The sequence below is a fragment of the Heterodontus francisci genome, chromosome 35, assembly GCF_036365525.1.
Source record: "Heterodontus francisci isolate sHetFra1 chromosome 35, sHetFra1.hap1, whole genome shotgun sequence".
Taxonomy (NCBI): Eukaryota; Metazoa; Chordata; class Chondrichthyes; order Heterodontiformes; family Heterodontidae; genus Heterodontus; species Heterodontus francisci.
The window spans coordinates 25,159,418-25,176,548 of NC_090405.1; the positions used below are offsets into that span (position 1 = coordinate 25,159,418).

At 43.5% G+C, this 17,131-nt stretch overlaps 2 protein-coding genes across 2 annotated transcripts; both read right to left on the reverse strand.

The window, feature by feature from the left end:
* Positions 1–1,155: 1,155 nt before the first annotated feature.
* On the reverse strand, positions 1,156–1,545 carry LOC137350459 (histone H2A-like). Its single transcript, XM_068015105.1, has one exon. The coding sequence runs from the start codon at positions 1,543–1,545 to the stop codon at positions 1,156–1,158; it is 390 nt and encodes a 129-aa protein (XP_067871206.1).
* An 893-nt stretch (positions 1,546–2,438) lies between these two features.
* On the reverse strand, positions 2,439–3,165 carry LOC137350410 (histone H2B 1/2-like). The gene is made up of 2 exons (XM_068015073.1): positions 3,067–3,165; positions 2,439–2,976 (listed from the first exon to the last, which is right to left on the reverse strand). The coding sequence occupies exons 1-2, from the start codon at positions 3,163–3,165 to the stop codon at positions 2,608–2,610; spliced, it is 468 nt and encodes a 155-aa protein (XP_067871174.1). The 3' UTR covers positions 2,439–2,607.
* Between the last annotated feature and the right edge of the window lie 13,966 nt (positions 3,166–17,131).

Consider the following 17,131-nt stretch of genomic DNA (forward strand, 5'->3'; position numbering starts at 1 on the left):
TATGGATTTGGCGGCTGAACAACTCGACCCTTTCCAGCAAACACACAACAAAGGCTCTTCTGAGAGCCACCCACCGCCTCACAGAGAAAGCAGTGACCTAGAAACGGCAGCTGGGATTGGCTGTTCGGAACTGTTCAAGCAATCTGAAATATTTCAGATTTCCTGCATCGGCAGTACTTTGCTTTTTATTTTTTTTCAATCAATCTGCTGCATTCGGGATAAAAAACTGGAATCCCCGAATTTGACATTTCATTTGTAGCAAGGATGTGCAGTGGATTTGATTTTCTCAACAGGCTGTGTAAACAGTGCCCGAGGCTCTACAGTTAGTTACTTCCCCAGTCGACACATGCCCTCAGTGAAAAGCCACATCACTCCTCCAGAATCACTCATTGTTTTCATAGAATTTCAAAATGATTTCGCTGCAATGAGGGAATCCGGGAGTTTTGCAGCAGCCGTTGAATCGGTCACTGGAACCAGACCCACTTGTGATGTTATTTCTCCCGAGACGGTGTTTCCTGCACTGAAACTGACAGGGTTTGTGAAACTGATCAGTTTCAGCTCAATCATTCAGGGATTTGGAATTCCCGCAGTTTGAGCCCGCGCTCACCCGAGCCCACTTCTGATTGGTCATCCTCTTCCCATTCGCATGTCTTAACCAATCGCAGAGCCTCGAATTAGAAATTGCAGCAAGTCATTGGCTTAAATTGGCAGAAAGTTTGAATTCGAAAAAGCCGCCAATTTCAGTGTCGAGAAAGAAGCGAATTAATGGAAAATCTGGCGTTAGTTTCAAGCTGTTCGTAAAATCGCGCCAGGACTTGTGCTGATAAAAGCGGAATAAAAAAAGTTTTTGATGGGCTATATATATTATGAAGTTTTAATCTGTAACTTTTGTCTACTTATCTGTAACTGGCGGTAAAAGACTATTCAGCAATCTGTAACGGGACAAATAACTCAAACTCGCTGTGGAAGTAATAAATTCGACAGGCTTTGGGGGGACAGTGAGAAATCACTGAAACAGATGCTTAAACATTTGAAATGGTTCTCATTCGGTCCTGTTACTGACATTTTGGAATCAGACAGTAACCAGCCCTTTCACAGAGACTGTGGGTGGCTCTGAAAAGAGCCTTTGGGTTTTTAGATGACATTTCGGCCGCTTTACTTTTTCTGGGAGCTCTGAGCGCTGGTTTTCTTGGGCAACAGCACGGCCTGGATATTAGGCAGCACCCCGCCCTGAGCGATAGTCACCCCTCCCAGCAGCTTGTTGAGCTCCTCGTCGTTGCGGACGGCCAGCTGCAGGTGTCTGGGGATGATGCGGGTCTTCTTGTTGTCCCGGGCCGCGTTACCGGCCAGCTCGAGGATTTCAGCGGTCAGATACTCGAGCACAGCAGCCAGATAGACCGGGGCTCCGGCACCCACACGCTCAGCATAGTTGCCCTTCCTCAAGTGCCTATGAACACGGCCCACCGGGAACTGCAATCCAGCCCGGGAGGAGCGAGACTTGGCCTTGGCCCGAGCTTTCCCGCTGGTCTTTCCTCTTCCAGACATTTCCACAATCTCACAAAGAATGAATAATTCTCGTGTAATTTACTTTACTTATAGCTTGACAGCTATCCTCATTGGCCGGTCCTTAATTCACCTCATTTGCCTATATTTTTCACCAATCAGGTCACTGACCAACAGAAGAGGGCGGGATTTACCCGCCACAACATCAGAAGCAGAGAATTTGTCAATTTCAAAAAGCCCGCCAATTTCATTGTCAGAAAGGAGCGGATTAAAATAAATGTCATCATTTGTCAAAGATTTAAAATCCCTTTTTATTTTGTTTTATTCAACTCTTTCCGTCACCAATCACAGACGCGGGTTTAATATGTTGTTTAAATTGTGGTTTTATTATTTTCTTTAGAGCTACAGCACTGAAATAGGCCCTTAGGCCCACCGAGTCTGTGCCGACCAACAACCACCCATTTATACTAGTCCTACATTAACCCCATATTCTCTACCACATTCCCACCATTCTTCTACCACCTACCTATACTATGTACAATTTACCTATAAAAATCAAGTCTTTGGTTCTTTCTACAATCGCTTTCAAACTGTCCCGGGCGGTACTAAATCCCTGTTCACAGCAATTCCCTGAAGGGAAACATTCAATTTATTTTCAATCAGTGCCGTGTCCTTCTCTGAAAAGAGGGAGCCGGATCGAGTCCTCAAACTGCCCTGTAAATGCTTTGTAATAATCCCATTCCGGGCTGTTACATTGCGGAGAGTTGCTGTTAATAAAATGATGAATCAGTTCACATTTCAGGAATAGAGTGAAGGAACTGAGGTCTGACCCTTACCGCTGAAAGCAGCTGTTAATGCGGTAATTCAGGGGCTGTGCAAAACCACAACAGCTTTAAGCAAAAAAGGAAAGGCGGATGAGCGGATTATGGGTTTGAGTTCGGTTTATGGGATAGCAGACAAAAACACAGCAGTGGGACATTTATTATGTTACACAGTCTTAAAATGATTTCATAGAGATGTCGAATGCAGCTTTTTCAGAGAGATTGTGGGTGGCTCTTAAAAGAGCCGTTGTGTTTGATCTGCTTTTCAGTCCATTGTGCAGTTTTACTTGGAGCTGGTGTACTTGGTCACCGCCTTTGTCCCTTCTGACACGGCGTGCTTGGCCAGCTCCCCGGGCAGCAGCAGGCGCACGGCGGTCTGGATCTCCCGGGAGCTGATGGTGCTGCGCTTGTTGTAATGGGCCAGGCGGGAAGCCTCACCCGCGATGCGCTCGAAAATATCGTTCACAAACGAGTTCATGATGCTCATGGCCTTGGAGGAGATGCCGGTGTCGGGGTGAACCTGCTTCATCACTTTGTAGATGTAGATGGAGTAACTCTCCTTCCTCGACTTTCTCCGCTTCTTGCCGCCCTTTGCTGACGGTTTACTCACAGTTTTCTTGGCACCCTTCTTAGGAGCTGCTTTCTTCTTCTCCTCAACCATCTTCAGTTTCAATTTCAAACACAGAAATAAACCAAACCCCTTCCGAGTGCGGATTAAATAGACAATCCCACAGCTCTATGCTAATGAGGGATGGGGGAAAGTAAATATTGTGATTGGGTGATTTGGAAGGATGTCACAACGATTTAATATTGTATTTCTGCAATTGGTCTCTTTCGCCATCCAATCAGATTAAATATTTGCAACCAATCACAAACGCTCTTACTGCAATCAGGAAGTATCTTTCACAAAGACTCTCTTCAACCCCAGTTTATATTGAAAGAGCCGCTCCCTGTGTGGAGCTTCCTGGAAATGTCCTGGCTGGCTGTGGGAGATTCTGATTGACTGATTCTGTGTCGTTGTGTCTCTGCTATTGCATGTGAGTGTGCAATTAATTTCATTTTTAGTCTGTGCTACTGTGTTTGAGCGTGTTATGTAATTTGGTAACTCTCAGTCTCTGGTGATGTATGGATTTATTCTGTGTTTGTCAGGTACTGTGTTTGAGTGTGAGGAGATGAGGTGGAGTGTTGCAGCAGGGAAGATGGCAAAGAACATTGGTGCGATGACACAGCCTTACTGTTGTTGATAGGGCCCTCAACCGTGTCCGGCCCATTCCCCGCACCTCTACCCTCACCCCTTCCCCTCCCTCCCAGAACCGTGACAGGGTTCCCCTTGTCCTCACTTTTCACCCCACCAGCCTCCATATCCAAAGGATCATCCTCCGCCATTTCCGCCACCTCCAGCGTGATGCCACCACCAAATGCATCTTCCCCTGTCAGCATTCCGAAGGGATCGTTCCCTCCGTGACACCCTGGTCCACTCCTCCATTACCCCCACCACCTCGTCCCCGTCCCATGGCACCTTTCCCTCCAATTGCAGGAGGTGTAATACCTGCCCATTTACCTCCTCTCTCCTCACTATCCAAGGTCCCAAACACTCCTTTCAGGTGAAGCAGCGATTTACTTGTACTTCTTTCAATGTAGTATACTGTATTCGCTGCTCACAGTGTGGTCTCCTCTACATTGGGGAGACCAAGCGCAGACTGGGTGACCGCTTTGCGGAACATCTCCGCTCAGTCCGCAAGCAGGACCCTGAGCTTCCGGTTGCTTGCCATTTCAACACTCCCCCCTGCTCTCATGCTCACATCTCTGTCCTGGGATTGCTGCAGTGTTCCAGTGAACATCAACGCAAGCTCGAGGAACAGCATCTCATTTACCGATTAGGCACACTACAGCCTGCCGGACTGAACATTGAGTTCAATCATTTCAGAGCATGACAACCCCCCATTTTACTTTCATTTTTAGTTATTTTTTTCTTCTTTTTTTTTACATTCTTTGTCACATTTTTTACAATCTTTTTTTTTGCATTCAGTTCATTTCATCTTTGTTTGTTCAGTTTGCTTACCCACTGTTTTTTTTCAGGTTTGCACTTGCTGCTGTTCAATATTCAGTGTATTAACAGCTAATCTGTACTAATGCTTTGTCTTTCAACACACCATTAACATATTGTTTGCCTTTGCTCCGTGACCTTTTGGTCAGCTATGTGGCCTGGTCCTTTGTTATCTCTTGCCCCACCCCCACCTCACTTGCTTATAACCTGTGACTTTTCTAATATTTGTCAGTTCCGAAGAAGGGTCACTGACCCGAAACGTTAACTCTGCTTCTCTTTCCACAGATGCTGCCAGACCTGCTGAGTGGTTCCAGCATTTCTTGTTTTTATTTCAGATTTCCAGCATCCGTAGTATTTTGCTTTTATCTTACTTGACCCCAGTTTGCACTCGGATTGGGTCAGTGATAGATCCATTGGCGAGGATTACAGCTTGCATGTCGTAGTGCAGTAGGTTTGAGGAGGAGATTCCATAACTCCTCCCGGTTGGTAGAGTCGAAGGCCTTTGTTAGGTCAGAGAAGGCCATGTATAAAGGTTGCTGCTGCTCCCTACATTTTCTTGAAGTTGTTTTGCTGTGAAGATTATGTTCACTGTGCCTGTTGATGGACAGAATCCACATTGTGTTTCCAGTAGGAGCTCTTCAGCCACGGGGAGGAGGCAGTTGAGAAGGACTCTTGTGATGACCTTCCCTGTGGTGGACAGCAGGGATACCCCTCTGTAGTTAACACAGTCAGTCTTGTCAACCTTTTTTAAAGATGATCACAATTACCGGATCGCGGAGATCCCCTGACATGCTCTCCTCGTTCCAGATGAGGGAAATGAGACATGTATTTGTGTCAAGAGTGCTTCTCTGCCAGATTTTAGAATTTTTATGTGAATTCCATCTATTCTGGCAGCCTTATTGTTTTTTGGCTATCCATCTCTAGTGTCATGTGTGAATGTGGGATTCATTCTGTACCTGTCACTCACTGGTACTTTGTGAAAGTGTGAGATACATTCTGTGTCTGTCAGTCTTTGGTATTGTATGTGAGTGTGGAATACATTCTGTCAGTGGCACTGTGTGTGAGTATTTGATTCATTCTGTATTTGTCAGTCTCTGGAATGGTATGTGATTTTGGGACTTAATCTGAATCTGTCAGTGGTTCTGTATGTGTGGAATTCAAGCTATATCTGTCAGTATCTCAGTGTGTGTGTGAGTTCACTCTTTATCTGTCAGTCTCTGGTAATTTATGTGAGTTTGGCAGTCACTGAATCTGCCAGGTACTGTAGGAGTATTTGAGAATGATTTTGTATGTGTCAGTCTTTGCTACTACATAGGAGTGTGGGATTAATTCTGTATCTGTCAGCCTTTGGTAGTGTGTGTGATTGTGGGATGAATTAATTAGCAGTCATTGGTGCCCAGTATGAATGTGGAAATCATTCTGTAACTCAGTCTGATATTGTTATGTGAGGGTAGAAATCACGTGCATCTTTCAATCCTGGATGCTGACTGTGAGCATGGGATTCATTCTGTACCTGTTGGTGGTACTGAATGCATCTGTGGGATTAATTCTGTACCTTTCAGTCACTGGTATTGTGTATGAAAGTGGGATTAATTCTAGATCCGCCACACTGGCTGTGTGTGTATGTGTGTGCGTTAGAACTTAAGAAGATACGACATAGGACAGGAGAAGGCCATTGGGCCCATCAAGCCTGCTCCGCCATTCAATAAGATCGTGGCTGTTCTGATTGTGGCCTTAACTCCACTTTCCTGCCTGCCCCCATAACCATGGACTCTGTTGTAGATCAAAAATCTGTCTATCACAGCCTTGAATATATTCAATGACCTCCACAATCCTCTGGAGAAGAGAATTCCAAAGATTAACAACCCTCTCAGAGAAGAAATTCCTCCTCATCTCCTTCGTGAAAGAGAGACTGCTTATCTTAAACTCTGGCCCCTAATTGTACATTCCCACTCAAGGAGAAACATCTTCTCAGTATCTACCTGTCCAGCCCACTGAGAATCTTACAGGTTTCAATAAGATCACCACTCAATCTTCTAAACTCCAGTGAGTATAGGCCCAACCTGCTCAACCTTTTATCATAAGACAATCCAACATCCCAGGAATCAGCCGAGTGAACCTTCTTTGAACTGATTCCAATGCAAGTATACCCCTCCTTAAGTAAGGAGGCCAAAACTGTACACAGAACTTTATTTGGAATGTCACCACTGCCCTGTACAATTACAGCAAAACTTTGCTACTTTTATACTCTTCCCTTTGCTTAAAATGTCAACATTCCATTTTCCTTCCTAATTACTTGCTATACCTTCATGCTAACTTTTTGTAATTCATGTACCTGGACACCCAGATCCCTTGGTACAGCAGCATTCTGCAGTCTCTCTCTATGTAAGTAATATTCTGTTTTTCTATTTTTTCTGCCAAAGTAGACAATCTCACATTTTCCCATATTATACTCCATCTGCCAAACTTTTGCCCATTGACTTAACCTATCTATATCTCTTTGCAGACACTTTGTGTCCTCCTCAAAACTTGCTTTCCTACCTATCTTTGTACCATCCGTAAATGTGGCAACAATATACTTGGTCCCTTCATGCAAGTCATTAATATAGACCATAAATAGGTGGGGCACCAGCGCTGATCCTTGTGGTTCCTTTAGTTACAGTTTGCCAATCTGAAAATGCTCCATTTATCCCCACACTCTGTTTCCTGTGAGTTAGCCAATCCTATATCCATGTGTGTGTAATCTTAAGTTTGTATCTGTCAGTGTCTAGTACTCAGAGTTTTGGAATCTTTCTCAATCTCTCAGTGCTACTATTTGTGTGTTAGGTTGCTTTAGATGACTCAGGCTGAGGTACTGTGAGTGAGTGCAGTAATCAAACTATACCTTTCAGCACCTGGCACTGAGCATGTGTTTCAGAATCACTTTATCTGTCAGTGTCTGGTACTGTGTGTGGCTGAGTGTGGGATTCATTATATAACCTTCCATCCCTGGGACTGTTTGCAAGTCTGAATTCATTCTACATAAAATGTCAGCACAGCAACAGGCCACAGATGTGGTCGGTTTTAAGCAGACAATATGTTTGAGGTTTTGCCTAGTATTAAATATCTGTCACTGTGAACATAATAGTGAAAGATAATGTATCTTTCAATCTGATACAGGATTGATGTGCAAGTGTAACTCAGACTGTACTAATCAATTTGATCAATGCCATTCAGTCTAACTCTGAGTGAGAATCTTGGACTTGTGTGTAAAATGAGCTCAGTCTGGAATTGTACAGTGTCTTCCATCTGACACTATGAGGTTTCAGGACTGGTATGTAATTTATAGCTCAGACTAAACTCATCAAATTTATAATGTATCTTTTAGTTTCACAATCCGGATGAGTTTTAAACTGGAATCTGAGTTTGTATCTCTGTAATCTGATTATGCACTTGAGATTTGGACTTGTATCTAATGTATATGTCTGGACACATTATGGGAATTAATACTGCTCATAAACTCAGAACGTGTGTAAATATTGGGCTGGTATTTATCTTGAATCTCAGAGTATATTATTGAGGTTAATTCTGTAATTTTGAAAAGGGAACCATGTGTCAGTTCAATGTGTGTTTAATTTGTAGCTGAGGTTCACTATCGTGAGATTGACACACTGATAATTTGATAGTGGGTGAGAATTTGGACTGGGATTTATGCATCTACCTGTCAGTGATACTGAGTTGGGGTGACATGGAAACAACGTCTGTCTCTCCTGCTCTGTTTGATTGATGGATTGAAAATGTGTCTGGAACTATTTCTGCTGTCTGAGACTGTGGAACTGATGACCTGTCTGTGTCTCTGCGCTCTGTGAGTGATAATGTACGGACTGTGTGTGAGAAGGAGCTGGTGACACTCTTCCTTGTAACTTGGGTGGGGGAAACATCACATTTATTCTGGTTCATTCAATTATTTGCCTGTTTGAACAAAAGTATGTTTATAACTAAAATACAGGTGAGGTAGAAGATACAGGATTTTAATAAATTTAATCTCTCAAATAATAATTCAGTGCGCACAAAGGAACCCCAGCCATACAAATATTATTATTGTTTGACTGCACTGCAATAACAGGTTCTTCCCATTCTGTCTCCTTCCACCGTCCACACACAGCCCGAAAATGGCCTTCCCCTTCCCCCACTCACTCCATGTTTCGGGACCAGTTCGAGCTCCACTCCGCCTCTTACAAACAGCCCCCGCCTCCCCCTGAACTTGCCCCGGACTCGATGCTGATCTCTGAGTCCATCTGCGGACACGCTCCCAAAGCGATGTGCTGCTGGAAGGAGGCTGCTGTTTGCTCCCTTCCCCCGGGACCGGGATCTCTCCATTGGCGGCTGTTTTAAACCATCCTCTTCCGCTCACAGGCAGTGCTGGGGGAGGGGAGCGCAGGCGCAGATTTCTGCAACAATTCAGCAAACAGAAACATGGCAAATTTCCGGCACGGAAGAGAACCTATCATCGCCACCAGGTGAGAAGTGTGAAGGACACATTTTAAACAGCGGCTGTTTGGTTTCGCTTGAACGGTTAGACCATGGGAGCGGGAACTGGAAATCTGACCTGTGTAAAAGTCCCTGTTCCGTCGGTCAGTCCCATTCATGGCCCAGTGGATTGTTTCTGGATGTCATTTAATTGTTGTAAAACGGCCAAAGCCCCTGGTATGCAGTAGCTGGGGGCTGCAGGACTGCAGTGGAATCAAACACTTACTCTGTTTGTGTTGCTGGGTTTCCTTTGTGATTGTTCACAATGATTATTCAATGAAAAATTGTTGTGGTCACTTTTGTATCTTCTACTACATCTCTTCCTGAATTATAATAAATACTTTTTCTTTCTACAGGCAAATACTTGAAAGAAGCAGAATAAATATAGTGATGCCTCAGCACAACGGCAAGTGCAGCCGGCTTCTCACACACAGTAAGTACAGTATCACTCACAATCACCGCCAGCAGTAATAGTCAGACCGGCACTGATCTCAAGTTCCAGAGACCAACAGTCAATCCAACAGTCACTCAGAGCAGGAAAGACTGAAGTTGTTTCCATTTCACCCCAACTCTGTCCCACTGACAGGTAGATGCATCAATCCCTGTCCAAACTCACACCCACTATCAGATTGCAAGGCACTGTGTCACTCTCACAAGAGAGCAGCCTTAATTACAAATTCAATGTCAGATAGAACAGACAAACAGTCCCCGATTGTAAAGTACAGAATTAATCTCAATAATGTACCCAGACTGCAGACTGAGCTCCATGTTACACACCACTCCACAAATCTCATAAATGGTCAGGCTGGAAGACACAGTATTAATTCCATTACTGCAAACTGAATGCACTGTTATCTACCAGGACATAAAACATATTGTAAAATGAAAGGACACAGACCTGAAATGTTAATTGTGTTTCTCCCTCCACAAATGCTGCCTGAACTGCTGAGTATTTCCAGCATTTTTGTTTATTTCAGATTTCCAGCATCTACAGACTTTTGCTTTTATTTTAGAGTTAAAGAAACATTGCATTGTGAGGTGGGAGTGACTGCCCTTGACATCAAGGCAGCCCTAGCAAAACCAGTGTAAATAGAAATTGGGGCAAAATGCTCTGCTGTTTGGAGTCATACCTAGCACTAAGGAAGATGGCTGTGGTTGTTCATGTTGGGGGCAGTGAATCTAGAAGAATCATTCGACACTCAGGTCTGCTCCAATGTCAAACAGTTTATTTAGTTACGTCAAGGGGGAGCAGGTCACTGGGCTGTCCAGATGCCTCTCCACCGAACAAAGGAAAATCATCAATACTTATACATTTTCAAACAGTTACTCAGCCCATCCTGGCTGGACATGGTCCAATCACAACGATTATAGATCATATACATTGATTATTAGAGCCAATAGAAGTGGTTACTAGGCATGGAGGGACTGCACAACCGGCCCATAGACAGATCGGGGATTATCCATGATGTTTTCCATTCCCTCTTATCCATTATCCTTGGTTCTCATGTACGCATACCATCTTATCTTGACCTTGTTACAGGCTGGTACCTTTGTCAGCATTCCACAAGGACATCTGCTTTCCATTTAATGAGTCTTTGTTTGACTCAGCTCCTGTGTGGAATGTGGTCAAGTTGGCAAAGCCCCATGATGCCTTGCAACCTCTTTATTGTTCACTAAGATTGTACGTTACTGGTTACTCAAATAACATTTAAACAGTATGATATTTACTGCAGGTGCCTCTGCGCTTGGGAATACCCTACAACAATCCCCCTTTCGGTAGGGAGACTAACCCCAGTCTCCTTAACCGACACCATTTATTGTGGTTTTTTTTTTAACCCTTTAAACTCGCCCGGTATTCCCTGCCTCAACCGTGCTGGCCAGTCACGTGACTTCAGGAATTCCGGTCGTATTATATCATATTAATGTGATCCAAATGGCTTAGCCCCCCAGATAGACAAATTGTCTCTCTTGCTTTTGCTCTTGTTTTTACCTGCCTTCACCGCACATATCGTCTGTATGATCGGCAGGCCAGTATGCCCCATGTTATGGCCAGTATCAACTGTATCCAACTAGTACATGAGATTATCCGAATCCAGGGGTGGATATTCATTCCCCAATCCCAAATCTTCTCCCACCAGCTCCGTTTCTGCAGTTCTGTGTCCGTATCTTTCTCTAGCTTTTTGATTTTTGCCTGCAGTTGGTGGTAGAGTTTTACGGATTTGCACACCCTGAGCCTTAATTCCCTTAGTACCTCGGCCGGGTGTGGGATGGGGACTGGTTCTGGTTCCTCGTAATCCTGTAGGTGGCATGGAGGTAATCAGTGACTTTGATGGTCTCGGTGCCTCTACGCCAAACCTGGATAATTGTAGATTATTGTAGCGGTAGGAACTTTCTGTAGTGGAAACGCAATATTTCCCTTTACCTCCGTATTCTGTTCTTGTGAAATGCATGGGGGCAGGTATGATGTCTACGACACAACCATCTGTTCGATTAAACCCACATTCATCCAATTCTCCCTGCCCCAATGGGTGTGGACATACTGTAATGTCTCCCCTCTGCTTGCATCCCATAAGGGAAACTGCATATAGTGTATTGTTCCTGAGTATGGCAGAGGTTTCAGTTAAATAGTAACAGAGGGAGGTGTTACCCCGTACGACCCCAATATTTTCCAATTGGTAGTGGGGAAATGGCCCTGAGTCCCATGTTACTGTGGGGATCATCAGGACTACCCCCACTCCGGTATCTTTGCCCAATTCGCAGTATGGGATCACTGGATATACTCTGGTGAGTCCTTTCAGTGTACAATTGTCCAGTGTCCCTTTCCTTTCTGCTAATCGAGCTAAATGTGGGCTGTCTATCCAATCGGGCACCTCCCCACTTTGGATCTGATCGAGATTGTGTCATATCTGTCCCGCCATCCATAAGCCATAGCGTGGCAGAGTTGTCCATGCCTTAGCTTTCCGGCATCTTCCTTTTCTCTCTCTATGAGGTGATTGATGGTCTTGGCATGGGCTTCTAATATCGTTATTCCATCTAATTGTATTCCCATGCCCTCTTCTCCTAGATTGGCCTGATCCGCCTGATTTTCCTCGGCTCTCTCTAAGAGTTCCTTCATTACTCCTTTCAGTCGTTCTACCTTTTCATTTAGATCTAGTATGTCCAGTGAGTTTATGATGGAAGTACCAGTATTGACTCAGGTAGCAACATCGTTAACTACCCCCCTTTTTGTTCTATAAAGCTGATCCTGGCCTCGAAATCTAGTGGCACCCATGGCGTCGGCAGCCTGCTGCATTACAACCTTACTTAATACACTATACATATTTCTTGACTGTTCTGTACAATATTCCGGCATTCTGGAGATATTGATCAGGACAGGCACAATTTCATGTTTAACATTATCATATTATATTTCACCTTCGTTAAAAAGCACAATTCCATTCTCTGGTCCTTTAGTGATTGTAGGGCATGGCAATATCTCGGGTTGGGTGCTGGTTATTACGGGGCGTGGTGTCGGAGGGGGAGGAAAACATCACCCACCTCCTCATAATACCCACATAAACCCACCCCCTTTCTATAGGTAGTCATGGGCTGAGGTCCAACAGGTGGTGCACACAATATTCCGAATGTGCACCCATCAGGTTTTTTTTTGTTTCGCTTCGTCGGATTCAGCTGACTCTTGTTGCATCAGTGGAGCACTGTATGCATACTTTATCTTTTCCCGAGTGGACTTGTAACCATGCATTAAAATAAGCTTTATCTCTACTCCAGTCCTTGGCTGTTGGGATACATATACCATCAGTGAAATAATACAAAGCCCCATAGTTCATGTAGTTACGTTCCTCCTGTGTTTGTTGTAGCTTCAGTGGTGCATCAGCATTCTCTTGTGCTTGTATTAATCTCAGAGTTCCTAGTATCACGAGTTCCCAGAGTCGACGTGCCCACTGTGGTTTCATCGCTTCAGGTGTTTTAATCTGGGGATTTAAACAAAATGACCTTGTCGTCACCAGTTGTTAGTTCCTGGTCTACTCATTTCTTCACCTGTATGGGCCGAAAACGTTCTATTGTTTATAGGCTAATAGTTGTGTCTTTTATAATCGTACCATCTCGTCAATCTATCTCGTCAAGTCCGTGTCTGTACAGCCGTCGGATTTGCATCTGAGCATGCTGCGCTCGTGCCTGAGTGGTGATCCATTTGAATACCATCCAGACTCCGGTTAACATCATCACCACTCCCAGTCCCCCGAACATTCTGTCCTCTAATATATTCCACCATGCTTGGTATCGCTCAGCACACCAAGCGGTCTCCATGATGGGCACTATCTCGAGTTCAGCCATCGTCCCTTTGATTATACCTTTTCAGTTGGGACCAGTGTTTCCACCGGCCCTTCCCTTTACCATTACGTTGTCTCCCACGACAGGCACCTTTGTCTGTTCTTCTTTCATGTCTGTGTCTATAGAATCTCCTGCCTCAGCTCATGCAGTTGGCTGCACAGCTCCTTCACAAATCTTTTAACCCTTTCTCTCGTGGGTCCTACTTCTTCACTACCTGCTACGACGTACCTTGGCAGTCTCATCACCCTTCCTGTCATTAGTTCAGTTGCTCTACATGTAACAAATCACATCTGCACACTTACACTGGTATTCCAAAGTCATGCCACATATTCGTAACCCTCAGGTGATCTTATCAAAAGATCAAATGTCAGCGGTGGGGAGAGGGGGGGCACAGGTGGTGTCTGTCTGAGATTTTTGCTTACCTCCCCCTGCAGGGTCCTGATGTCTCAGGTTATGGCCACACTTTCAAATGTAGCTCTCTTAAAAACTCATATCTTCAAGAGAAAACTATCAATTGCCAGTCTTATCTACACTTTCCTGACTTTCACTGGAAAATTCGAGGCTTCTTGTAAATTAGTTTGAATTCTAATTTCACCATTTGTTTATCCCCAGAATTCCTTTATTAGCTCTTGCATCAGCCAGATCTGATTGCCAATTCCCATTAATTATAATTCTATTTCATTTTGAGCCCTGGAGAACCTTTACAATTAATATTCATAATTCCTTAAAACAGAAATCAAACATTTCCGTTTGATTCCAGGCATTAGTGAATATTGTTTGTGTTTTTTTTAAACCTTAGATGACATTTTAATTCCTTAAATAACTTGCCAAATTAAACTGGATTTTCGACATCTCAGATTATTCCAAAATCAAATAACAGTAACTTTCCCTTTGAATGCTTTAAATAACCACTCATATCAATTTAATTTTGTTTATCGAACCAATTTCTTATGCCCAGACTTGGTGATATTGCATTTTTTTTAAAGACAGAAGTGCTTACAACTATTTCTCCTTCTCAAGCACTTTGTCTCAATGATAAAGATAGCTGCAGCAAGGTTAATTTCTTTGCTTGTCTCCAAGGGGGCGGAGCAAAGCATTCTCCGCTGCGTCGCTTTACGTAACCCTTTTTTTTTTCTTATCGAAAAGAACTAAACTCCATTTTAAATGTTTTTTTGGTATCCTTATGATTTTCAAACAACAATATCTTTAGTAACATTATCAACTTCAAAGGAAACCATCTCCATCAGGAAAGACAGCATTTTAAATTAAACTCCAATTGTTTCCAAACTTTTAGCATCTTTTGTAAGAGATTTCTAGTCCAAGGATTTTATACGACCAAGATGATTCCAAATTCCAGTTCACATCAATGAGCATTTGAAGTTTTCCTCAACTTAACAGGTTAGTTAACCTTAACAGTATTAATTTAATTCAGACTTATTAACTTACAATACTTATTAACTACACACAGAACAGAATAGCACGTGCCTTTTTTTTTAAGATAGGTAAGTTATGTCATTTTTCTTCTTTCTTCAGGCACCTTTTCAAATGACTGTAATAAAACCAAAAACTAAAGAAAAAGTTATTTAACCTTCTTACAACAAAAGACTTAACACCAGCTCCTTACACAAACTTTAATCTTTCCCATTATCTCCTTTGCTTATCCTTCTCTCCCTTAAAATAATATTCAATCTTTTGACATTTGTTACTTAAAAACAGTCAGTAAAACATGTCTTCAAGTTTAGACTGCAAAATGAAGCAATAGCAGAGTTTCCATTTAAAGCAGTGTTTTAAACTTCAAATTGGATTTCTGCCAGACATCTTCAGACCTTCAAGGCTGAAGCTTATCTCTTAGAAAATTGTTCATTGCCTTTTCACAGTTGCAAAACCAACTTTAAAAAAATAAAACTTTAACTTAAAATATATTTCAAGTTTGTATCCCATTCCTGGGTGCACAATCTTAAATCGAAATGAACACACTCAACAATCACTTTTCATTCAATTCCAAACAACTTAATAGACTCATGCTTTCAACATTAAAGCCAGAAAACAAAGAGTTAACGACAGTTCTACAGAACACAAGCTGTACATCCCAGACATTCAATTCATTCATGGATGCTTCCAACATTCACACATTCGAATCAAAGACACAGTAACTTGTTTTTACTCTAAAACATAGTCTTTTATGTCACTCTGCCATAAACTTAGTGAATGCTTTTCTTTTTGTCACCACTTCCGTTGTTTTGCGGCAGGGTCGTGGGGATTCCAAACTGAGTCAATCATCTTTCCGATTAACTTTTTGTGTTTCTCTGCCAGGTGGCAGGTAAGGGACCCCTCCGGTCCCCACTCGAGCTCTATCTTTTCACTGGCCATACTTGGGTAGGATTAGAACCGTTAGAATCTACTCTCAGAGGTCCGCTTTTAACCTAGCGCAACTTGTAGTAGACCGTCTCCTGGCTAACTGTCGGGTCACAAGTCTGTCCGTATTTCATACAACAAGCTTATGATATATATACGCATACATATATTCCAAACCCTTCTCGACAGTACCTACGTCTCTTAACGAACTACCTACCACCGTTTGACCATTGGTCAGACCCTGTTCACAAACTTGGCATTCGTCGGTCGCGAAACACCACCCGGCCCCGGGATAAGCTTTAAAGATACTCACCCGGTATTCCTGATGGCATCAAACGACCGCCGAATCCTGTTCTTAAGTTCGGTATCAGGCTCCAGCCAACTCCCCCTTGGCCCCTTTGTTCCCTTCGCCCACTTGATCCTGGCCGTCACGTGGGACTAGGTCCTCTTAATTCAGGCTCAGGCTGGGTGATTGGGATATTGGGGTCGCAGAAGAGCTGACTTACACCTGATCCTGCCGACTACACCAATTGTTAGCGGGAATGAATCTAGAAGAATCACTCGACACTCAGGTCTGCTCCAATGTCAAACAGTTTATTTAGTTACGCCAGCGGGGAGCAGGTCACTGGGCTGTCCAGATGCCTCTCCACCGAACAAAGGAAAATCATCAATACTTATACATTTTCAAACAGTTACTCAGCCCATCCTGGCTGGACATGGTCCAATCACAACGATTATAGATCATATACATTGATTATTAGAGCCAATAGAAGTGGTTACGAGGCATGGAGGGACTGCACAACCGGCCTATAGACAGATCGGGGATTATCCATGATGTTTTCCATTCCCTCTTATCCATTATCCTTGGTTCTCATGTATGCATACCATCTTATCTTGACCTCGTTACAGGCTGGTACCTTTGTCAGCATTCCACAAGGACATCTGCTTTCCATTTAATGAGTCTTTGTTTGACTCAGCTCCTGTGTGGAATGTGGTCAAGTTGGCTAAGCCCCATGATGCCTTGCAACCTCTTTATTGTTCACTAAGATTGTACGTTACTGGTTACTCAAATAACATTTAAACAGTATGATATTTACTGCAGGTGCCTCTGCGCTTGGGAATACCCTACAACAGTTCAGGTCAATCATCTCAGTCTCAGGACATTACAGCTGGAATTCCTCAGAGTGGTATTCTAGGCCCAACCATCTTCAGCTGCTTCATCAATGACCTTCCCTCCATCACAAGGCCAGAAGTGGAGATGTTTTCTGATGATTGCCCAATGTTCAGCACCATTCATGACTCCTCAGATATTGAAGCAGCCTGTGCCCAGATGCAGCAAGACCTGCACAACATCCAGGCTTGGGTTGATAAGTGCAAGTAACATTGGCGTCAGGTAAGTGCCAGGCAATGACCATCTCAAACAAAACAGAATCTAATCATCTCCCCTTGATGTTCAATGGCATTACCATCACTGAATCCCCCACCATCAACATTGACCATTGGTTACCATTGACCAGAAACTGAACTGGACCAGCCATATAAGTGCTGTGACTGCAAGAGCAGG